Source organism: Pseudonaja textilis, unplaced genomic scaffold (assembly GCF_049901715.1).
Source record: "Pseudonaja textilis isolate UNSWEBS1 unplaced genomic scaffold, rPseTex1.2 PTEXCTG201, whole genome shotgun sequence".
Lineage (NCBI taxonomy): Eukaryota > Metazoa > Chordata > Lepidosauria > Squamata > Elapidae > Pseudonaja > Pseudonaja textilis.
Window position 1 is genome coordinate 1 of NW_028262520.1, and position 24,998 is coordinate 24,998.

General features: G+C 36.1%; 2 protein-coding genes across 3 annotated transcripts; one reads left to right on the top strand and one right to left on the bottom strand.

The window, feature by feature from the left end:
* Window positions 1-3,844: 3,844 nt before the first annotated feature.
* RFESD (Rieske Fe-S domain containing) lies at window positions 3,845-20,174 on the bottom strand. 2 transcript variants are annotated; one of them, XR_015740507.1, is made up of 4 exons: window positions 19,800-20,174; window positions 19,468-19,502; window positions 17,725-19,274; window positions 3,845-4,424 (listed from the first exon to the last, which is right to left on the bottom strand). XR_015740507.1 is itself a non-coding variant. In XM_087918677.1 (3 exons), exons 1-3 carry the CDS (start codon window positions 19,960-19,962, stop codon window positions 19,011-19,013), a joined length of 462 nt encoding a protein of 153 aa, XP_087774803.1. In that variant the 5' UTR covers window positions 19,963-20,174; the 3' UTR covers window positions 13,650-19,010. The 2 variants fall into 2 exon arrangements, 1 of the variants encoding a protein (XP_087774803.1); XM_087918677.1 differs by lacking the exon at window positions 3,845-4,424 and having other exon boundaries at window positions 13,650-19,274.
* Window positions 6,038-18,409, top strand: SPATA9 (spermatogenesis associated 9). The gene is made up of 5 exons (XM_026719301.2): window positions 6,038-6,106; window positions 7,022-7,110; window positions 12,668-12,895; window positions 14,815-14,910; window positions 16,807-18,409. Exons 1-5 carry the CDS (start codon window positions 6,046-6,048, stop codon window positions 17,032-17,034), a joined length of 702 nt encoding a protein of 233 aa, XP_026575086.1. The 5' UTR covers window positions 6,038-6,045; the 3' UTR covers window positions 17,035-18,409.
* Window positions 20,175-24,998: the final 4,824 nt, after the last annotated feature.

Consider the following 24,998-nt stretch of genomic DNA (forward strand, 5'->3'; position numbering starts at 1 on the left):
CCCTTCCCTTTTGGAATTTAAGGGAAACAAGGAGCAAATGGAAAGAACATCATTATTTAAATGGAGTAATAAGCTTCACTGATACAAGCTATTTCTTTTCAGAGAAAATCAAATCAAATGTTACTATTACTGTTATTGCTACTGTGCTTTTTCCTTTCTATCTTGACATCAGTAAGTCAAGCCAACTGCTAGTGTCTAAGCTGACAAAAACTACCTATGCTAAGGGATAAAATAGCCCTAAGCAAGACAGTATTGGCTGATCCTTTTTACCAGTTCCATTTGCCACTGTAGATCATTTCAAGGGTACAGAACCTCGCTAGGCTTGAAGTAGTCCTTTTGGATAAAATTAGGTGGTCATCTGAACAAATCACCCATTATAAACCTGACAATCTTTGCCCTAACACAGCCATCTGTTCAAGATGTAGCTACATTCAGAAAGCCTAATCCCCAGAACGCCATCTGTCTTATTTTGTGGTACCAACTGAATTAGATTTATTTCATAGAATCTCCACTGATTCTTTGTATGTTGCCTATGCTCAAAGCCCTTGGTTTCACAGCCAGCTTTTCAGGCTGACACTCTGAAATGTTTGTTCATCTGAAGCTTATATACATAGGACAACATCAGTCCTATCAGACTTTTTCCATTGAGCTAAGGATTTGCAACAAATCCAGCTTCCAAAGAAATAAAGTTGGATTCCAAGTGATCAAGCATGCTAAGTTTTCTCTCAGAGAAAATAGTTTCTTTTCTCTCTTATTTAGCATACCACAAAAAGGAGCTAGGTATCATTTTACTCTCAGAGACTTTGCAGCTTTCCAAGCAACAAATAAGTATTGATAAGTACTGCACGTCTTGACTGCGTCTCTACATTCTTGATAGAGATTATTCAACTTTGAATCTGTACTTGGCTATCACAGAGTTTTCACAGGAGGTTCAAAACTGACTAGAAGGCCTAGTGTGCCAGGACACACAGCATATTACCAAGGATTTAAAAACATATTTTTAACATATATTTTAACATAATGATTATATCAGATGATACTCTCATTTCAGGCTGCCTCAATTTCTAAAGCCTTACAGACTATTACATTGGATGTTTCAGTATTGACTAGAGTGACTAATTATCCAACAGCAGGGACCATGCAAAGATGTGTCACACTCTCCTGCCAGTCAAACAATGCTGATTGTTATTTTGTAGGAAAAAACTCCAGTTCTAATCAAGCCTTCTACCATCCCATCAAGACTAATTTTTATTACTTGGTAGCAAAGCCAAAAAGAGAGAAACAATACTACATCTTTATGGTCTCCAGATAAATTCAAGCTTTAAAATTTAGGCAAATGAGTTTGTAAAACAATTTTCACCTTTCCTATCTAAGGGATTTATTTGCATTGTAGATCATAGATATAATAAAGATGTTTGCTTCCATCTAGTCTTTCACTCATATCGCTAGAAGTATTTGCTTTACACTGCGGAGCACGTCTCTCCAGTTTCAGATGCTCTCCAGCAAATGCAGAGTGGTGGCACATCTCCACTTCTTGGGCATTCAAATTTACATTGATCACTGGCTTATAGCTTCATCACCTCATCTATTATTAAACAAACAAATAGGTCCAATGTACTCAGTGAAAATAGACTGGTTTATACAGTTTATACAGCAAAGCCTTTCTGATCCCTTCTTTAATTTGACAGTATATATTGGCATCCAGTTGGATTATCAGGTAGTATGCACTTTCTAGAGTCACCACTAAGCCATTTTCTTTTATCTTTTATTCATAGCATAGGTCAACATTCTCAGATTTGGCTTCTGCTATTCAGTGCTTACTCAGATTCATGGTATCAACCATATTGGTTGTATAGCATACTAGACTTTGGAAGCAAATACTGAGAAGGTTTGTACATTGTTTTTTAAAGCAAAGTATCTGTTCTATTATGATGAAAGCTCTCTCCCAAATATCATTAGTTTTCAGCCAACTGTCTCCATCCTACTCCAGTGAACGAAGTTCAGTTGATAGGGAAACACCTAGAATAAAATTATTTACAATAGCTCTGAATGTTTACTGTGATTGCCATTGTAGTCAAGGGAAAATGTCTTTTTTTAGAGATGGGATGAAATCCTACCTTTATTGAATTCTAAAGATCATCACAATTATCTTTTGATGTACTTCACTAAAATGTTTTCAGATTCTAGCAACAAAAAGATCCTCTGGCTTTTGTTTCTTTCACTATTAAATTTATTTCAGGGTCTCTATCTTCAACTCTTACAATTACATTTTCTCTTGATTTTGAATATGGGAAGATGCATGATCCCTGTGTTTGTTATCTTCATTTGGGAGTCTTCTATGAACAAGACATTAAAAGGATGTGATGGATTTTCTTGTAAACATGACTTTTTAAACACTTCTTACATGTCAGAAATGGCCTAATGCTTCATCTTATGTCTCCCAGAGAGTCAGTGTCACGATGGAATTTTTCCATCATACATTTCTAATTCACAAGGAAGCCGTTCAGCCATTAGCCACCATACATCAATATCTCCTTAAATTAGGTTTCTTTGTAATGATTATGTTAGCTTAGTCATGAGTTGTATGTTCTTAAAGCAGATTCCCTTCATTTCTGTAATTACATCTTGATCAGATGATACTACAAATGGACTGGATTTTCTTTTCCAAAGGTGAGTTGGAGTTACCTTTTAAATAAGCTATTAATGCACTCTTATTGCAATCTTCTCTCCATCCCAAGAGCATTCTTCTTTCACTAGATATGCAGTAATCTATGACATTTTGTTTAGATAGCATCAAGGAGTTCCATTCTTCTCTGCCTTTAATTTTTTCTTTACGATATTATGCAATCTGGTATAAACGCCTCATTGCTTTATATTGGTTGGTTTATCTCATACCATCTGCTGCTTCACTATGATGTGAGAAATGCCAACATCAATTTATAGAGTTCTTTTTGTGGGATTTGGTTGGACCTCTATAAAGAAACTATTTGGTCCGAACAGTTGACATTTGTAAGATGCTACCAAGTAGACCTTTGGCAAGAGTAAATGCCAGTTGTGGCAAAGCAGAATTATCCTCTACTCTAAACTGTAGCACTTGACCCACAGCCTTCAAGATTCTCTTACTTATTATCCATATATGGGGTGCCCAGAGACTATGATGAAGAATAGATTGCTTAACTGTAACTATAGTTCTTTGTCTTGTCATCCATGCCACAATTTACTGAGCCACAATTTTCCTTGCTACAGGTGCCTGCCTTGGTAGGTATTCCTGATTTCTGAACTGAAATGACAGTCTCTTGAGAACTGAGGGAAATGCAGGAGTTTCTTCTAGGAGCATGCACAGTAGGGATACACTTTCTGCCAGAAATCCAACCTACAGAAGATTTCTGGTTGAGCATGATGCAGGCACAGAACCCATGTATTTGTTGGACAGATGATCACTCAAACAACCATAGTTACAGGTAAGCAGCTAAAATTCATGTCGCCATTCATTTTTATAGTTGACTTTTGAATGTTTGGTGAAAAATGGACAAAAAGATATTTTCATAAGCATCCTGTATTCCTTCTGTCAAAATTTACACTAGTGTTTGTGTGTGTGTGTCTCTGTGTATGTCATTGCCAATTAGGATCCCATGAAAAATTCTGAAGTTTTCAAATAGTTTTTAATTGTCATTTATAAAATACCTATTTTATATTTTAAATAATATGGAAATAATGTATAACAGGGAAGATGAAAAAGTAAATAGAGACCAGAATGAGGAAAAGGTTTGGGAGAAAAAATTAGGTAAATTAATAACATAAAATACTAAAAGCAGAAAGCAGAGTCACTGTACTGATAATGCAATGCTTAACTTCAATTTATTGTATAAGTCACAGATATTTGGATTTATATATCACACATTAAATCATACCCCAAATTATAGAAAGCCAATGGCTAGATTCATGCAACAACTTAAGCAAAAGCATACAAATTAATTCATGTGCACTGTAAAACTATTCATTCTCTTTTTGGAGAGTTATAATATTTATATTTTAACATGATAAAGTAGGAGAAGTTGTTTTCTTGCATAGCTATTGGAAATAAGAAATAATATAAAGGAACAAACTTAGTCAGATTCCACAGTCGACCAAACATGAAGCACTCTGAATTCCATGACTTCAATGCAAGAAATGTTAATTGTGTTCAGAGTTTATTGGTATTGATGGGTCTTCAGAGTAAATATCTATATGGTTAGATGGTGCTTGATTTCATCATGTTCTGCACATACCTATAATGTGTTCATAGTATAAATATCCTACTCTTTATATTCAATTAATCTGCCTCTTTTTTATCCAGGTCAAGGATTTGATCGCCACTTATTTGCTTTGAAGTACCTTGTTCAGCGCAGAGGTGGAACTATTCCTGATATTTATACAGATCCAGCCTATAAAAACATAAATCACATTAACATTTCAACCAGTACACTAAGCACTCCAGCAATTAATCATGGTGGATTTGGACCAGTAGTGCCAAATGGTTTTGGGATTGGATATAATATGTTTGATACCTGGATAGGATGCCTCATTACTAGCTATTTGGAACAGGAGTTAAATGAACATCTGACATGTCTTCGGAGCACACTAGATGATATATTTGAAGTCTTAGAAGAAAGACAACTTAAATAGCATTAACATATTTTGAACTGACTATATAACAATTCAAAAACAGCTGATGTTTAAATAATGCATATATTACTATGAAGAGTAATAGTAGATTAAGTTGCACAACAAAGCTGTTCAAAATGAACACTTTAAATCTTAAAGCAGTTTTAATGACATAATACTTAAATCTTTGTTCATTATATTCTGTAACTTTTCTTTTTTAACAAAAATTAAAAATATACCAATATTTTCAATTAATTTTATTGATTTTCTAGAGCTCTACATGCCTAATAAATCAACATTTGCTAAAGAGTATAAAAAGTTGAAATTCCAAAAACCAGCAAAAGTAAACTGCTATGTAAATTATTTATTAGATGTATTTTTATTTGAAAAAGCCAATGTACAATGATTTTAAAAAATAAAATATTGAGGTGACATGGAAAGCCGTGCAAATATGTTTTTTCATGTGAAAAGATGATATTAAAATAAAGTGATTTTTTCCTTTTATATTTGCTTGCTGAAATTACTTCATCTAAATGAGAATAATCAGATATAGTATTGGTGTATTATATAACGCAGTGTGCTATACCAGTCATTAATGAGTGTTATTATTTTTGTAACATTGAAAATCTCCAGATACTTTTTCTATTTGCCCTTCAGATCTAAGATATTTAATGTATAGCTCAGAATTATATGAGCTTTTCAACTATATATTTCTCTGAAAATAACATGTATTTCAAACTTTTATTACAATATTATTAGTTATTACAATAACTAATCTTCATATAATGTAATGCTTGAGAGTCTGTAATCTCATGTGAAGACAATCACAAATAGAGGATACAACGAAGAAATGTAGGAAAGAATTAATTATGAAAATATATTTTGGGTGATTCTAAAATCAAAATATTTTTATACAAAATGGGATGGAAATCAGGAAATCTTCAGTCTGATCTTGAGAAATCTTGAGAAATAGAAGCTTGCATTTTAAAATTCGAGAGTATGAAATTTGGAGCATTTATTTGTCCTGAATTTTGTATAACCCAGAAATCTTGCATCCCAATCCCCACTGGTTTGAAATTTAGGTTTGACTCTGCTAATGATTATAAATCTGCTGAGATTGTCCCAGTTTTCAGGTTATCTCATACATTCCTTCATTCCAGTATATTGGAACTATTTGAAAGTCCTGTCTGTTAAAATGAGGCTAATTTGGTATACATGAGACACACTGATTGCCCCAGGTTGCACTGTGTTTGAGAGGTACATTATGTTCTCATAAAGGTCTCTTGCCTTGAAGGGAGAGATATGCATATGTATGGGATGCTGTCATTTGTAGCTTGAACCATCCATTTGATTGGAAGACACCATCCTCTAACTTAAGTAGTAGTAGCAAGCATCAAAAAAATGGCTCTTAGGCCAATTGGCTGGATATGTGGGGAGATTGTCAGGAAATTTGCTGGACAAGGTATGACATCTAAGAATATTTTCATCTTAAATTTTCAAATGTTTAAAAGAAATCCATCTTCTACCAAATACACACATTCACAAATACATAATTGTTGGATTTGGCTAAGATAACCAAACTCGAAGAGAAATGTCATTGAGCGAGAAATTTCAGTAAACTGCCTCTATGTTTAAAAATATGTGAGATATGAGCTAAGTCCCACAATATTTTTCCTTACAGAAATTTCTGAAATCTAATTCCCTCCAGTTGCCCTTGCAATTTTAGTTAACAGTAAAGGAAGTTAGTAATGAAGTTCCATAGTCCCGTCAAAGAATCAACCTCCTGAAAACAGTTAGGAGGCATACCTGGTCAACCTGACTAAAAATTGACTATAAATAAAGTTTATACGTATAAGAAGTTGTCCTTAAGCCATACCACCATTTAACCAACTCTTGATGGCAACAGGTTTTTTTATTTCTCCAAATTACTGCTAATCAAGATTCTTAAAAGAGAGAATCTCTTTAAGAGGGAGAATCATAGAATCTTAAGGTTGGAGGGGTCCTTCTAGGGCCCCCCAAAATGGGAATAGACTTTCCTGGGGCTGAGTCACTGTACAATGAAGAAAAAAAGGAAGGAATATTGGTACTGGGCAGTCACCATATAGTCTTCAGAATATGGTTCAGATTGGGAAGGATCTTGTGTTCATGAATGTGGCCTAACAAAATCTGAAGGGCATTTTGGTTTTCAAATGCCAGTTTAGCAAAATAACATGGGTTTCCCACTACAGTAATCAAATATTGATACCAACTCAGTCCTTAGCCCTACTATTATATCTCATTTAACCCATTTTTTTTTACAAATATACAACACTTCATATTTGAAATCTAATTTTGAAGATCAGGATTTTATTATTTTAATTATTGTATTTCAATTCAGCTGGGGTTATACAGAGAGCCATCTTGGAAATTGTAGATGAGATTAGGGACGAATTTCCAAATCTATTGAGGCTGACACGCTCAAACCAGGTAATATTTCTTAATTACTGCATTTCCTCACTATCTGAATGTTTCAGAAGGTGCTTTGTTACATTGTATTTTCTTTCCATTTTGCAAAGTCTCAGCTTACATTACAGTGAAAAATTTACCATATGATAGTAAAGATATTCAGTTCACTAAATACATTTTAAAAGCTGTTACAATACTGCATATGTCATATTTAGTTTAACTTTCTTTAGTATGAGTCACCATAAGTTACAGTGTCATATAAGAAATAAGTATGATTAAAAGCAGCAAAAAATATATTTTAATTATTCATGATGCAGGTATCCATGTTGTACCTTTATATCATACTAAAAATGTACATATATAATTTATACTAGAATAAAGGTGATCTTGAATTTATCTCTGTCACAGTGGCCAACTTGTAAAATAGCTTGCAGAAGAGATAGAAATGAGGGAAGTAGGTAATTGTCTCCTTATTCTCCCCTATCTCCTTGCAACATTTTTTATCAGTCATGTTGGTTTGGATGGTTGCTGCAACTATGTTTTAACAGAACAGAATGGATGGGGTTTTGTATTATGAATTTCCTGTGAAATAAAACACTTGACAATTGGTGACCAATTTTCACTAAGCAATTATCACGCTGGCTCAAGATGAGATCTATGCAAAAGTATGCGGCAGGGAATCAAGTTGAAGAATGATGTTTTAGCATATGACAGTATTTATTATTAGTGTGTAATACAATTGTGAAATTGCTTTCATTTTCATAAAACAATATGATAAATGTAACAGCGTACAATGCTGAATATAACAGGCACATTCATCCACTAACATTGGGCCACCAGGTAGACAACCAGACTTTAGGCTTAAAGTTCTTCAAACTCTATTATCAATTTATGGTTCAGTATGTTTTTCAAACAAAGTAACTGGCTCGGACAACCCACAGTTAGCTGTAGTTAGGCAGGTAACATGAATGGAGTTGCTCAATTGCAAGGTTGAAAACTGTTGTTGCAAGTAATAAATTTTAGTCAAAATATCTGCTTTACCTTGTAAAGTTTAACTAATGTTGATGTTAGTCATACAATAGAAGGACATGGATCTGTTTATCCCTTTATAAAGAATATCATAATAATGTTTATCATAAAAGCATTGCCAAAACCCAAATGCAGGAGAGCTTGTAAAGTTGGAGCTACCAGACCTGGGCCGCAAAGACCCACAGGATTACTAAATGTCAGTAAAAATAAAGAAACTCTTAACTGAAGGTGTTGCTTAGTTGGATAATGAAATATCTGTAAGCAAACAACCAAGCTTAGAAAGTACCAGGAACTGCACAAACCACCCTAACCCTTTGCTGCCATCTAGCCTTTTGCACCTCCAGTCTGGTATATCTACCCAATGATTTCTAAAATAAAATTGAAGTAATGCAATCAGATAAATATGTCAACATTTGAAGAAAGATTGTGTTAGCTTTACTGAAAATAGGAGAATGATCTGAAGATTACAGATCTTTTGTTTTTGATATATCAGGATGTTTTTGTTTTAAAGTATTTAGTGATGTTGTGCTGACACTGAAGCGAGGGCTTCAGCTATGACTTTTGAAAAAACTTCATCTTACAGACTCCTTTGATTCCTCAGACATTTGTCTGCAAAACTGGGGTAAGCCCTCAGGAGCAGTGGGCTGCAAGGAGCATTGTACGAAAATAATCTCCTCCTCCTCTTCCTCCTGCTCCTCCTCCTTTCACTGAGCAAGCCCTTCTGGCCATAGAACAGCCAGCCTATGATGGAGTGTAGTCTGGATTCTCACGAGGGGGAGCTGCATTCCAGAAAACCAAGAGATAGCAAAATTTAGATAGTCTGCTTGGGAGAATGAGAGTCAAGATAGCTCCTCCCTAGAACTTCTCAGAGTATGCCTTTCATGATTCAAGCCATTGCTTTAGTTTGGAAAGATGTCTGACTATAGGTAAGGAAGAATATTTCCCCAATAGAGAAAACTGCTTAAAAGTATCTCTACTTGTCTTTATTTGGGGGGCTGACATAGCCTGGATTCCACCATTTATATATATTAAAGGAAGATCATATTCATATTTTTAAAGAAGAAAACCTTCCAGACAGTGGGTGCGCTCATCAAATTTATTGAAAGGTGGAACTGATTTATGAATCACTAGAACATGAATTATTAATATCATTTCAGTAGATATGTGCTTGTCTTGCATTCACTGCTTTAATTTTTTAGTGGTTTATATTATACTTTTATTTAGAGACAAAACAAAATAATTTATATTTTTATGAATGTTTGATTTGTATCTGTGCTTTCACATCCTTTTTAACAGTTTCATGAGTATTACTAGATTCACAATCTGAGGATTGTGAATCTAGTAACTCTCATAGATTGTGAATCTAGTAATACTCCTCTTTCTGGAGGACTGGACATACAACTTGGTATATTCAAATAGATCCTGAATTTCACAATAGGCCAGAACATTTTTTCTTAATTATTATTTTTCTTCCCCTGAGCTACTATCTCTATCCCTCTTCTGTTTTACTTTTTAATTAGTTCAATGGTGACCAGTTTCATCATACTTGTTGCCATCAGAGGCAGTAGGGATTCACCTCAACTTCCAAGTAGCCCAAATGGATAAGCACAGCACTGATGCCTGAGTTTAAACAATAAATCAACTAAATCATATTACTAAATAAATAAGGGTTTCAACATTCCACCAGCAATCTAACCTTCAGCAAAGAAGGTCCTGTGAAAAGTGGGTAGTTTGGGGTCAAAAATATAAATGAAGTTGAGGTTGCAAGTTTCAACCCTGGTACTTGCGCAACTCTGTTGGCCAAACTATGAACTGCCCTCCCCCCACAAGAACCCCCCAAAAATGCTGAATTGGTTTTTCCCTGGTGGGAAATAACCAGCGGTGGGATTCTACCAGTTCGCACCTATTCGCTAGAACTGGTTGTTAACATTCTAAGCAGTTTGGAGAACCGGTTGTTAGAAGAAATTACTGGCCTAATCCTATAAGGAAGGAAGGAAGGAAACATTCTGGTATTGCTTACAGGAACTGCCTCTCCGTTAACCCTTATTTCATTCTTGGCAGGACTAGACTTCCTGTCTCAGGAACATCTCTGGAGTTTTTCCCCCCTCCTTTGCTGGTACTTTGCTTGTGTAGATTGACCATTCAAAGTTACAATGGCACTGAAAAAAGTGACATGACCATTTTTCACACTTACAACTGTTGCAGCATCTCCACAGTCATGAGAGGCCAGGCAAGGAGATGTGTGCCTTAATGTGAGTGATATTGAGTTGGCCATGCCCAGCCAATGACATGACCACCAAGCCACGTCCACCCAGTCACACGACCACCAAGCCATGCCCACCAACTAAGCCATGCCCACAGAACCGGCTGTTAAAAAATTTGAATCCCACCTCTGGAAATAACCAATTTATAAAACAAGGTGGTAAATTGCAACCTTTTATTCTGTATAGCACAAAGAGTTGTGCTCTTGGGACTAAATCACAAATTAGCATAGCTTTTATGCATCTTTGGAAAACACAGGCACGTGATAGATAGCAAGCAATAGGCAATTAGGGACAAAGTGTTCACAGCTCTGCTAGAGAATGTCCCTCCCAGAAGTGGATTCATTATTAAAATATTATAGCCTTCCTTCTGTCCCTAACTGATAAGGCTAGTAATTAAGTATGCAAACTAATTTATATGTGACAGATAGGGGAAGTTAACTCTGACTCAACTGCTGGCTTCGTACAAATACCCTGATAAGGGTATCACATAGTCTTCCTGGAATTTTAAGTCAAGGCTGTGAGTTCCAAGAATAAGAGGCCCAAAGAGAAAACAACGCTTGGTGGTGCAGTGGTTAGAGTGCAGTACTGCAGGCTACTTCTGCAGCCAGCTGCTTGCAATTTGGCAGATCGAATCTCACCAGGCTCAAGGTTGACCCTTCCGAGGTGGGTAAAATGAGGACCCAAATTGTTGGGGGCAATATACTGACTCTGTAAAACAGAGAGGGCTGTAAAACACTGTAAAGCTGTATATAAATCTAAGTGCTATTGCTATTGCTATCTAAGGGCAGAGGTGAGCAATATGAAGGCTTTTGTTTTGTTTTGTTTTTTTAACAAAATGGAGTTTCTCTGGCTAAAACTAGCTATATCAGTCCCACAAGTAGGATAAGGCATGTTAACCACTATGCTGTTGAAGCAGAAGGATAGCAATATAGGCAGCAGAGTCAAGACTCTCTCCTGGAAAAGTGCAAGAAAATAAATTTCACTTTAAAGCAGGTTGTCTTGAGTGCATTTGACTCTTATTTGTTTCTAAAAATGAAGTATAAATAATAAACCAAGGCAAAGGTGTTTTTTTTTTCTCTGACAATGTATAAACTTACAGTGAGAGGCTGTATTTGTGTTCAGATCTGACGTGACACATGGAATCAGGTTATGTGAACTTGGCCCCTTTAGATAAGTCAATGGTTCAGCAGTTCAATGTAATAAACCCTAAGAAGGTTCTTTCTGAGCAGGGTTCAGCAGCCCAAGAGGAAAGACAAAGACCAATAGGAAGGGGGGTGTTCCTATCATGACAAATATTACCCAATCAGAGTAGAGGCTTCTGCTTGCTATGCTGCCAAGTGCAAGGGGATACACTGATTGTTAGCCTTTCTTCTGCCAGGAAATGGAAAAGATACCTTTTGAGACCATGCAGGCTAGGGGTGAATTGAGGAAGAGGTTGTATATTACAGTCCCGTCTAGAAAGATAAGTGGTTTGTGTTTGCACTAGTACAACAGGAAGTGTCTCCAGGCTTCCAACTGTGTATTATTTATGTACAGATGGGAAATAAAATGTTAACAGGCACTCCCTGGTTAAAATTTAAGCCACTGTGCGCTCCAAATAAATACGACCCTTTTCTATTCCCCCATTTCCAGTTCAAGTTTCCCCTCTCTATTGTCAACTATGGATGGATGGTTTCTGTTTGTTTTTTATTTTTTTTTAGCATTGACCACTCCCTCCCAAACAACAAGATTTGGTGTATCTGTTTTTCTAAAATGTGCTGACATTTCCCTCCTGGTTATCAGTGGATGAACATGGGATATACCCTTCTGAATTGTACTAATAATCTTAACAGCATTTAATGGATGAATAATAAATAAATTCATCTGTAACCTCTTATTTAATATAGTTTATTCTGCTTTACAGTGGTAATCCTATGTAAAAAGGCTAACAAGATTACTAGAAATAGTGATCATATTCAATTGAAAGAATAACTGACATTATAAATAGAGTAAAGCTTTTTTGAAGTTGTAATATTAGAATGTAATAATTAGAATCTAATAATAGAAATATAAAGTACTTATTTATAAGCAGACTATTTTAGTATAAAATTTTACTGTTTTGAATGGAATGGAATTATTATATTTTTATCCTTCCCATTAGGCTGTGTGTGTGTGTGTGTGTGTGTGTGTGTGTGTGTGTGTGTGTAAATATAGTCAACACATAGGCATGTAACTGCATGTAAGTATCATCCAACAAATTGACTATTTTCATTCTAAATCTAAAAACTTTTTTATTTCTATTTCAGGAAACAGATCACAGGGTGCAGAAATCTGAGTCTGTTATCACCAGGGCATTCTATTCAGCTCATGGAGCGATCATTATGAACGGACTAACTACACTATCACAGTCTTCAAACTCCATTGCAAAAGTCTTACAGCCACAGCTTGCTAGAAAATTAACAGAGCTAAATATCTTATCACGACGCCTTTTGATAACATCAAATACTCCCAAACAACCTTTGTATAGGATAAAAGTAGGTAAATTCAGCTATCCCTCACAACTTCTTAAATAAGTTCTGTTCTGAAAGTGCTAAGGTTAAACCTATCACTAAACAACAGTTTGGCCCCTATATTAACGTAGCATGTGTCAAACAGTGGTGGGATTCAAAAACTTTTTACTACTGGTTCTGTGGGTGTGGCTTGGTGGAGGTGACTTGGTAGGCGTGGCAGGGGAAGGATACTGCAAACTCTCCATTCCAACCCCACTTCTGGAGGAAGATTACTGCAAAATCCCATTCCCTCCCCACCTCACTAACCTGCTTTCCAGCTCTGTTCTCCTGTGCAGGGCAACAAAAGAAGCTGGGACTCAAGAAGCAGAGAATAGATGGGGATGGGGCCAATCAGAGGTGGTATTTGCCAGTTTTCCAAACTACTCAAAATTTCTGCTACAGGTTGTCCAGAACTGGTCAGAACCTGCTGAATACCACCTCTGGTATAAATTTATAATTTATAAATCACATTTTATGGACCTAGATGCGAAGATAGACCCAGAGTTAAGTAGACCTATATTTTTAAAAAGAGTTTTCATCTCAAAATTATATGGGGGACAGATATCTTGGCCCAACTTAGTTACTTGATCACTACATTTACACAATGCAGGTAATCCTTGCTTAATGACAACTGGGACCAGCAACCCCTGTTGAGGTAATTCCCCGTTAGGAGAATGAGCGCATACAGGGAGATGTATAGAGAGTAGTGTTGGAATAATACACACAGAGCACACAGATACACTGTACAGTAAATGTAGGTTTTTACTTCCAGAAAGATTTAAGCAAAGTCCAAAATAAGCAATCCAAAGTCATTCACAAGTTAAATCAGTCAGTTTTCAATCCAGGGATAATTCAATAACAAAGTCCAGTGTCAAAAACACAGTTCAGTAACAAATTTACATCAAATCCAGGAATATCAGTCAATTAGGAAAAATGGAGCAACGGCAATACTTTCCAACAGAAGGAAACAGAGACACACTCACACTCTCTTCTAAGACTCAGACTAAGACAATCCAGGTTTCTGGCTCCATCTTATGGCTGAAAAACCACACCCAATTAAAGTTTTTGCAATCTCTTAAAGACAGTACTAAAATGTTTATCCTGGTTTATATATTTCTAACCCAAATACCTGTTAGGTGACTTATATTCCTAACAACCCCCATTCTTAAGTGACAGATTTGTTAAGTGAAGCATCATGTGACTAAGCTGCAATTAACATCGCTCTGGCTCTGATCATTAAGCAAATAACGTAATCTATGGTCATAAGGGAAGACATCCTATAACTGTGACTTGTGATTTTATCGCTAGCTTCTCCATTAACTCTGTTTCTCAGAAACCAGCTGTGAAGTGCAGAAATGATAACCATGTGACTAGGGTAATCATAACTGCAAGGACCAGTTACAAATTTATTTTTCAGTGCTGTCGTAATGTAGAAGAGTCACTGAACAGGACAGTTGTTAAGCAAGGACTACAGCATGCTAAACCCGATTCCTAATTAATGGCTTACTGAATGGTTGAATTCACTTGCTAACAAGGTGAACAGCTTGCTAAATCACTTGAAAGCGATTCCCAGAGAATCAGTAAACTGCATTGTCTTAGCCAGATAAAACTCGAAGTCTATTTTCTCTTAGCTCCATCCATCCTTTTTTCTCTACCAGGAAGAGAAAAAAAACAGATGAAAGAGCTGCCCCTTGTCCTTTAATTAGTAATAGCAGGAATTCAATATGGAAGCTCCTTTGCTATAAAAGACAGCTTCATATGTTGTCTAACAGTTTGTTACACTATTAAGGAACAATAGCTTAATTCTTCTACTGAAAACTGTGGGATTTAAAATTGAAGTGATCACACCCACTATATTATAAAGTGAATGAATGATTTTTTTTCTGTCTGTTTTCTCTCTTCAGGACAAGAAAGTCTTCTTTTATGATATCATTTCCTACCCGGCCAAAGCTGCCCTTACCAGCTTAATGTGTGCTTCTTATGCAGCATTAATTTTTCTGGTGGGTTAATAAACAACTGTTACTCCAGCTTTTCTCATACAAAATACCATCTTATTCTCAGCAAGTAAACTCATAATCAATAATGATACAATCTTACCAATAGACCTCATATCTCATTTACCTATGAGAAGAAAATGAATTCAAACATCACATTAAGCCACAAAATGGTTTGGTTATAACTTAGATCTGTTTAGTGAGCTGTGAATAGTATGACTTAATGTATTTGGCAAATACAACCAACTATAACTATCCCACATGCCATGATTATGCTACAAACCTTGATTACAAATGACTTGGCTTGATGAAGGAAATGTCAGGAACAAAGTATCAGGGCCATACATTAATTTGAAGTTCAGAAGATTTATTTCTCAAACCTATAAATGAGAATCTAGTCAACTAGAGTTCAACACTAAATTGGTACCAGATAAGCGTTAACAGATTCAAGAGGGATTGGATTTAGACCTTTGTGGGAATATAACAACTTTAAAAAATTTACGTTCTTTTTACGATTCTTTTTACATATAATAGGACCAGCTTTGACTTTTCAGCCTATCTCCATATTGTTTTATTAAATACAGAAATACATGAACATGGTTCTCATTTCCATTCAAAAAACTTGCTTAATACTGTCCCCAGCTCTATCTTCTCTTCTACAAGAACCAAGCCAATATACTTGTAGCTTTTATGTTTTACCCTAATATATGAATAAAAGTTAGAGCAGTATGTGTAAGAAATGTTAAGATACAGCCCAAACTTCTTTCAATGTTCTGATTGAAGTCATGAATTTGAAATTCATTTTAATTTTTCATATTATATTATTACATTTATACTCTGCTCCATGTGGGTTATAAAGACAACTTATAAAATATAAAATGTGGCAGCAAATTTTTAATTAAAATTAAATCAATTAAAATCAACAGTTAAAACTTGGGTGAAAAAAATTTCATTGATTTAACACTGGAACCGACCAAGTATAGAACTATTTGCAGATTATTATTACTAACTTATTTTACAGTCATGAAAACCACACGAAAACATGAACATTAATTTGAGTTGTATAATAGATCAACTTTCTATCAACAATTACGCTGAAGGTAGCTAACATTAGAATAAAACAAATGACAGCACTACAGCCTAAACTAAGTTGTCTCATCTGATCCAGAATCTCAGCTAGTTCTGCATTTGACTGTTCCCCTAGTACAGTATATAAATTTACTTGTTGGTTCTACAAAGAAGTGAGAGGCTGTAACAAGCAACAAAAATAAGAATTGTTCCATCTATTCAATTTTTCATTCCTCCTCCACCTTGCCGGTTTAAAGAAGGAAAAAAGAAGATGGGGGAGGTGAAGCCACCATTATCCCCATCAATAATGCCTCCAAACTTGATCAGGCCATTGCATTTTTCAAATGCATTTTTGAGCTGTGAATGAAAAAAAAAGGAAGTGACAGCCAAACAGTCACCACAGATGATGGTAATTTGATATAGGTCAAAAAAAAGTCAAGATGGCAGCCACAATCACATAATTAAAGGCTAGCCTTTTTCAAGATGTGCATCACCCATTTTGATGCTTTGTGTCTGCATTCTTGGTTGTTCAGGGGGAAGAGTTTCAGTTCAGTTCTATGGTACCCGATCACCAGGCTAGATACAGATGTCAACCTCCCCTGCTTATTTCTGTCATAGCTTTACCTTTCCAGTGATTTATTATTTTTCTGTAATTAATGCCCAGATTCACCTTATGGGGGAGATGAGCAGCATACAAATTTAATAAATGAAATTAATACAGTCCAACCAGTACTAAAACTACAGGGAAACACACTCTCCTTAAATTAGGAAAAATGTACTATGTCAGATTCTCTAAAGTTAATTAAACAAAAGTATCTCTTTCTATGTGAACAGGCAGTCTCCATTAACAAATTGCTGGCAAAAATAAAAGGCATCGTTCAAACAGAAGACACTTCTAGGGAAAGCAGCAGTGAAGATGTGGATGAACATGGATTTCCCAAAATTCCCAAAGCAACTTCCCCCCTTCAACAAGACTCTTCAATGTTTCCTATTAAAGCATCACAAAATAGTGGAAGCATCCATACTCTACTTGCAGCAATGGATCAAGAAAGCGAACAATAATTATTCTTTTTACGTAGAATAGACCCAGCCTTGACTTTTCAGCCTATATCCACATTGCTTTATTAAATACACAAATATATGAACATGGTTCTCATTTTCCATTCAAGAAATGCCAAATTTTAATTTGCTTTGAGGCTGTGCAAAGTATACGCAAGATACATTTTGCAAAGGCAGAAATCCAAACGAAGCACCTTTTTCCAGGCTGATAATAAAGCCAATGCAACTTCTGTAAGCCCTGGCATGACTGCTTAAGAAACTGCCCAATGGAGGAAAAAAACTGATTTATGAATAAAGGACCTGTCAGGTGTCCCGTAAAAGTTTCAGGAAGCTTTCATTTCAAACAGAGAAAAGTATTATTATTAAATAAAAAGGTACGTTAAAAATTGAAAAAAGTAATCACATTACTTGGGCAAGGAAAATTGATTTTAAAATATTTTTAGAACATCCATGGATTGGTCAGAAAACAAAAACCCAATTAAAGTTAAAAAATGAAGAAGGGATAATTATAACAAGCTGATCATTAGAAAACCATCTGGGAAATGCTGATGTGTCTTTTAGTTGATCCTTGTCCAGAAAGCTCATAATTTCATAGCTTTCTTTGTCTCTCAACTTCTATTACTACACATATACATTTTTCTCACACTCGTTTTTTGAAAACTATACTTAAAAAAAAAGAATTCCATAACTTACAATTCCAAAGAGAAGGCATTTGGTTCGGTTTGGATTCTCTCCCTTTAGAAACCTTATTTGCCAGACAACTAACAACATACTGTGTGGAAGGCATGTTGCTCTGAAAAAGCCCCTCCTACACTACTGTGTGTGCCAAGTTGTTCCAAAGCTGTGTAAAGAGTTCTTTGTTACTCACAACCTTTTTAATGGACAAATTCCGACCATTAGAAGAAAAGGGCTCTGTTTGCAGCAAGAGGAGAAAGAGAAGTCTTGTTTGCAAAAATCCCAGTCCTGATTAAGCGTTACAGATACCATGTGACAAGCTCCTTTAACCAGGCCCATGAGCTCCATTTCCTACAGGGTCTGTTCCCAAATCCACCAGATGTTTACAGTGCTGGTGCCACAGTCAACTCCTCTACCCAGCCTGGCCTGGATTTTAACACATGTAAACAAGTAGTTGGTTAGAAAGAAAATAGGGCATAGTACATACATCAACCAGAAATCCTTACAAAAAGGCTCCAATATGCTCCCAGTGAACGGTTTAGTGGAAAGTTTGTACTGTAAATAGTTTGTTTCATCTTAATAGTGTATACAAATCTAGCACTTAAGCTCAAAGTAAAGCATCTGTTTACTTTGGTGTACATAACACATTTAAGAGGGCATCAGAGTGACAAGAGTAGCTCACCTGAAGCTTAAAAATTACAATGATTCTTGTTGTTAGTTGCAAAGTCGTGTCCAACCCATCACAAAATGCTGCAGATGGTGGACAAAAACCTTTTTCACTGAGGGAGTTTTACTAAGCGAATGTATTACCAAGAAACAGAATGACTTTTAGATAACAAGACCAGAATTTATACAGGTAGTTCTCAACTTGCCACAGTTCATTTAGTGACTGTGCAAAGTTACAACGGCACTGAAAAAAGTGATTTATGACCATTTTTGACACCAATGACCATTGCAACATCCCTGTGGTCGCATGATTTATAGTAATTCAGATGTTTGGCAACTGGTTCATATTTTTGACGATTGCAGAGTCCCGGGGTCATAAGGTCATTTTTTGCGACCTTCTAACAAGCAAAATCAATGGGGAAGCCAGATTCACTTAACAACTGTGTTACTAACATCACAAGTGCAGTGATTCATTTAACAACTGTGACAAAAAGCTTGTAAAATGGGGCAAAACTCACTTAAAAAATATCTCACTTAGCAACAGAAATGTTGAGGTCAACTGTAGTTGTAAGAGTTGTACCTATATTCAACAGTTTTTTCACTCAAGTTCCTAGGAAGCAAAATGTTATTCAAAAATCTTATTTTTCTGCCATTTTTTCTGTTTTGTATTTTTCAGCGTAGTAGTCAGACTCTTTGTACTCCATTAAATCTGAAAGAGTCACATAAACATTTCCGTTGTCCACAGTGACTCTGTGAGTTCTTTGTTTTGCTCCTTTTGATTTCCACTTGGGTACTGCAGATGGTTCTTTGGGATTTATTGCTTGATACAATCCTTCACCTGTATTCAGAGTTATTTTATATTTATGCCAAGGACAAATAATGCATGGTTGTCCATTGATGTCCTACAGACACAAGGGAAGAAGAAAAATGTTTTTCATAAACATTAGAAATAGACACATATATTGTCTACCTACAAATATTCTCTGATCATTTTTAGTTAATTGTATTTGCAATGTTCCCACCCTTTGATGCTTTCATTTATATGAAATTGTTACCGCATTAGCTATCATGTTAAGTGGTATTGTGTTTACCTACCTCTATTTCACCAAGATGTAAGGGACCGCCTGCATCTATTAAAAGATAAAAAATATATTAAACCAGAGCTATTAGTTATGGTGGTTGTACCTTACTTCTAGTTTCAGAAATATTACAGCTCTGAGCACAAATGGCTGGGGAACATAGGTAGGTGTGGGATATAGCATGCATTCTCTGCTTACAAGCTTCCCAACTGCCCCTCACTGTCCAAGAAGTATACAGGACTAAATAATATGTGCATTAACCCAGCAAGGGATTTGTTTTGTTCTTCCTAAGTGTAGCTACTTTAATAGTTCTGTAAGTCTCAATGCATATCATTTTTAAGTTCTTACGGTAACAGCGGCAATCCAGAGCATAAAAGTGTCCACCATGGTAGAAAATAACAACTTGTCTCTCGTGGACAGTGGCTGTTGTTCTCTGAAGCCTTTTAATATCTTCTTCTCTACCAACATAAACTGGATTAGACACGTCTTTCCTTTTAGATGGTTTGACCATATTGCCTTCATTAATATCCTGCAAGAAAAAGAATTACATTAAAAATTAACACGAACATAAAAACAATTGGCCTAAGGGAAAAGTCCAACAGTGCACCATAAGAAATCTGCTCTCTTCTTCCTCATAAGGTCTTCCAGTTCTTGCTGAAAATCATTTTGGAGGGTCTCCCAACATATTGTAGCAGGTTTTGAGAAAGCTTTTTGGGCTACAGGGAAGCAGGGGAGGACTTTCCTATCTATTAAGATGTTCCCTTGCAAAATAAATGGGATTGGAAGCCATCATCACTGAATTCACTTTAAAGCAGATTTGTAAACATGTGATCCACCAGTCCTTTTAGATGGAATCAGAAGGGTGACCCAAGTTTCCTTCCCATGTGAAATCTGCAAAAAAACAAACAAACAAACAAACCCAAAGGAATCAAGTCTTTGGCAGTCAGTCACAGTGGTCAGCTGTCTTTAGCTGAAAAGCAGAGGTGATCCAAATTCTGCAGATAAGATTTATGTGTCCATAAATCTATTGTGAAACAGAACTGAAATAAAATAAAATAAGCCTTATTCATCCAAGAATGATGGTGGTTAATGAAATAAAATTGTTTTAAGGTATCTCACTCTGATCCATATGGTGAGTCCCTGAATGTAATTAACGTATTGAACCAGTTCAGTGCCAACATGCAGTCATCTAAAGAATTCTCAAAGAAGGAAAATATATTGAATGACCCTTTGCACCAAATGAGCAAAGTTAGCATAAAATCCACCCAGAATCAGTCCCCACTAACCAAAGATCTTCTGCCAGAAACCTACGCTCACCAGCACATATAACCCAGTTTCTATGAAACAGTGCTGCTAGGGTGCACCTCAATAGGCAGAGAGAAACCAAAGTGCTCAACTGCAAGGAAGAATGCTGGAGAAAGACAGGCTTAATGTAGTCAGATAACTGTGGAAACAGACCAGATATAATGGGCATCAACTCAGAAACAACAGGGTATTGATAGCCTCCTGCATAAAGTTCTCCACCTGAGAGTAATTCGAGGCCCTAACAATGCATTATTTAACATATGCTTTAAGTCTTGTTAGAAGATATGCTAATCACAAGCAGTATTGAGAGGATGCTGAAGGAATTACAACAGGCCCCATTAAAAATAAATTGTTGAAAACACTGTTTTGTGGAATTCAGGAATGGGCTTAGCCGAGCCATCAATAAATGCTAATCAACATTTGTGGCATTTGAAGCAAAAATAGGTTTATTAAGAAATATATCAAGATAAAAGCCTCACTTGTCTAAATTACACATTTAAGGGAGGGAAATAGACATAGTGGATGCATAGTTCTTTTTGTCTTTTAGTACAGAAACTCAATTAGCCAGATCAAGTTAATACAAAAGATAATTTGACAGTTACCAGCAAGAACAAAAACAAACCTCCTGGACTACCTGACCTGTTTTTTTTTTTACCAGCAAGCAAAGATGTGCTTTTGTGGCATCTGAACATGTGTAGCGACATCTCTACTCAAGCTCCATTGTATAATAGTGTCAAATCCAAGTGTGTAAAGGAAGGGGCCTGTGCAACGTTACTATGGAGTGGAGTTTGCCATAACTTATCCTGCTTTTCTGCAGATAATCCTAAAAGCTGTATTCCAAACTGAAAAAGATTAATTTGTAGGTGGCTGATAGCCCTCTTAAATACTCCTCTATTTCAGTCAATCTATGTTAAATCATTACTAATAGGATTGTGTAATACAAGAGGACATGGCTTGCAAATGATTTACCTGAGTAGATTTAACAAAGCCAAACTGCATTATGGCTTTATACATGTGTGTAAACTCTGTTCTTCAGAAAATACCTCCTATAGGAAAAGAACTTCAAAGTTGAAAAAGACTGCTATTTTTTTTTCTTATAGAGAAACACATGAAAGGTTTACATTTTATTAGCAAACAGAAGAAGGGAGAAGCGGTGCCTTATCCAGGAAAGGAAAAACTGAAAAGAAGCAGGGGTTACCTGGGAAAGTGAAGATTTATATTAGAAAGAACAGACTAAGAACTGTAAGCAGTTTACATATTTTGTTATACCAAATAAACAATATACGTAGTCCTCGACTTACAAGCACAATTGAGCCCAAAATTTCTTTTGCTAAGTGAGTTTTGCCACCATTTTATGATCTTTCTTGCCATAGTTCTTAATGGAATCACTGCAGTTGATAAGTTACTTACCTGGTTGTTAAGTGAATCTGGCTTTCCCATTAACTTTGATTGTCAAAAGGTTGCAAAAGGGGATCACTTGACCTTGGGACACAGCAATGGTCATAGGTATGAACTAGTTGCCAAGCATCTGACTTTGGATCACACAATCATGGGGATGCTTCAAAGGTGAAGCATCAACTATGAAAAATGGTCATAAATCACTTCTTTCAGTGCCATTGAAACTTTGAACGGTCACTAAATGAACTGTTGTAAGTCAAGGACTGTCTGCACTATTGATGTTTTATTTTAAAAATGGCATTTTATAAAGAATGAACATTATTCAATAAAGCAATATTTCTAAGTCTTAATCCAAGTGACATGAACAAGCTTTTACACACTAAGAGAACAATTGAAATAGCATTTTCTTAATGCAAGCTTCAGCAAATAAAATACAATGCCACACACCAATCAGTCACACACAGTGGACTGGAACCTTATTATCCATATTAGTTGGTAAAGAGACCAATAAATCACATTATTAGATAACTGAGAGGATTTCAGCTACAGGGAGCAGCAATCAGCTCTTGCCAATGTCTATAGAAAATCCTATTTGATATTTAGCTTGCATTTACCAATCCTCAATCTTCCTGTGAGTCAGCCTTCCTACTGCCAAACAGCCTCTTAAAAAGTGAAACAAGCAAAATAGTATGTGATGTACTATGAAGGAACTGGCTGAAAGTAAAGCTACTGGCATAGCATTAATAGCTGCAGCAGGCTCATAATACAAAGATGTGAAATCTAAGGGGAGAAAGTGGAGGAGAAAAAAGGAATCTTTAATGGCTGGCTGCTTCTCTGCTAGGGCCTTCAGGCTCTTTTATGATCCACTGTTTATGATCCAAACTAGCTTTCACCGTGCGGCTCTGGTTTTGGAGAGTTATGATTATGGTTGTAGTTGTAGTGTTATTAACTCTCTCCATCAAACAGGCAATGGGCATTGTGTCACCTTTGAAACGGTTCAGGCCTGATGCAGCCATCTTTTCGTTTCTCAGATTGCCACATTGTGTGGGAGAGGGAGGCGTCTGGAATGTCAGCCCAGATGACAACAGACCATCTTATGGGAACCAAGGTCATCTCAACAGGTGCTAGCCAAAAACTGAGGGGAGTTGCCAAGGAAATGCCAGAACACCTAATTGGACAATGTGACCTGTGACCATGAGGGAGGGAATTATCTTTTCTTTAATGAGACTGAAATCATGGGAAATATTTAGAGCCGGTTTTATTTTCATTCGTGCTGAAAAGATGTTCTCAATAAAACAGCTCTCTGAGAAAGCTGAAGGACTCGGAGTGCTTGAATGGTTTGGATTCATTACTTGGAACCTTGACACATTGCTCACTTATACCTTTGTATGTTTATATCTGCATTTTTAATTAATCTGCTACTTAACACTTTAAAAATATCTATCCTGCTTTAAAACAGTAAATAAATAAATTTTATACATATCCCCTTGGTAGACAAGTAGTCCTTGACTTATGACTGGCCATTTAATGACTGTTTAAATTATGATGCCTCCGAAAAGGTATTTTAGGGTTCATAAACCATGTCTGGCTATTGTAAAACCTTGCACTGCCCCCCGCTGTGGTCACATGACTGAATTTTGGGCACTTGGCAACTGGCTCACATTTACAACCAGTTGCAGCACCTCAGGTTTCTTTCCATTTAGGAAAATAGATTACTTAATCATAATTTGCTTAATGACTGCCATAAAAATGCTTGAAAAACCAGGTATGGTTTTGACTTATGACCGCAGCAATTTATGAGCACGACTTATGACCAAAATTATGTTCAGGACTACCTGTACATCTATTCTGATAATATTCCTTGCTTTAGATAATGGAAGTACAGTACTTACAACAGTTCATTTAATTACTGTTCGAAGTTAGAACAGCAGTTTAAAAAGTGAGTTATGACCATTTTTCACACTTACAACTATTGCAGCATCCTCGTGGTCATGTGATCAAAATTCACAATAAGGCAAATGTCTGATGTAGTTTCTTATTAAAGTCTGCATTATGGATGTTAGCATCAGGAGTCTTTTTCAAAGTATAGAGATTGGCATAATTACCCTCCAGTTACCTTTTCATATTTGGGGAAAGTATTGGAGAGTGTAGCAGTTTATCAGTTCTAAGCATTATTCTGTGCCTTTTTTTTTAATTATTCAGTGTTTGACCTCATTTTAGACTGAAATAGCCTTAGTTTCCATGTTAGATGAGTTGCAGTAAAAGATAGGTAGGAAAATGCTCATTTGGCACTCTAGCTTTCATTCTTGTATCAGTGTCAGAGGGTGTGGGGGAGGGGTGGGGAGGGAGGGAGGGGGAGAGAGAGCGCACATCTTTAACCCACTCTTAACTCCTGGCTTTGCCTGGTCTAATCCGTGCAACTTTCTTAGCAATATCTTTGAAATGGTTTGCCATTGCCTTCTTCTTAGAGCTGAGACTGAGTGGCTGGCCTAAGGTCACCCAACCCAGGTGGCTTTAGTGCTTAAAGCAGACCTCAGTCTCTCAGCTTCTAATCCAGCACCTTTACTACATCAAACAGGCTCTCTGTTACTCATATGCCTGCCAGTAAAAGTGATAGATTGGCAAAATACTTTTCAGCATTGATTCTCTCCTAGTGGAACTGCTTCAGTTGATCTCTCTCAAACCTGAATCTAAAAATTCATCTTGACTTATAAGTGAATTATAATTCCCTTGTTATATAGGGCTAAGTGTTACTTTTTAAATTTATCATTACTTTTTATTTACTTATGCTTCCTGGCACACTGTCTAAAAAGGCACTTTATAAATATGCCATATTCAAAATAA

Bases quoted from the DNA above. Each gene is read 5' to 3' on its own strand.
- RFESD (XM_087918677.1), bottom strand. From the start codon at position 19,962: ATGGTCAAACCATCTAAAAGGAAAGACGTGTCTAATCCAGTTTATGTT. The intron at 19,503-19,799 runs GTAAGAACTTAA...ATCTTTTAATAG, and splicing joins TCTGGATTGCCGCTGTTACC to ATGCAGGCGGTCCCTTACAT. The intron at 19,275-19,467 runs GTAGGTAAACAC...TTGTGTCTGTAG, and splicing joins TACATCTTGGTGAAATAGAG to GACATCAATGGACAACCATG.
- SPATA9 (XM_026719301.2), top strand. From the start codon at position 6,046: ATGGCTCTTAGGCCAATTGGCTGGATATGTGGGGAGATTGTCAGGAAA. The intron at 12,896-14,814 runs GTAGGTAAATTC...TTCTCTCTTCAG, and splicing joins AACCTTTGTATAGGATAAAA to GACAAGAAAGTCTTCTTTTA. The intron at 14,911-16,806 runs GTGGGTTAATAA...CTATGTGAACAG, and splicing joins ATGCAGCATTAATTTTTCTG to GCAGTCTCCATTAACAAATT.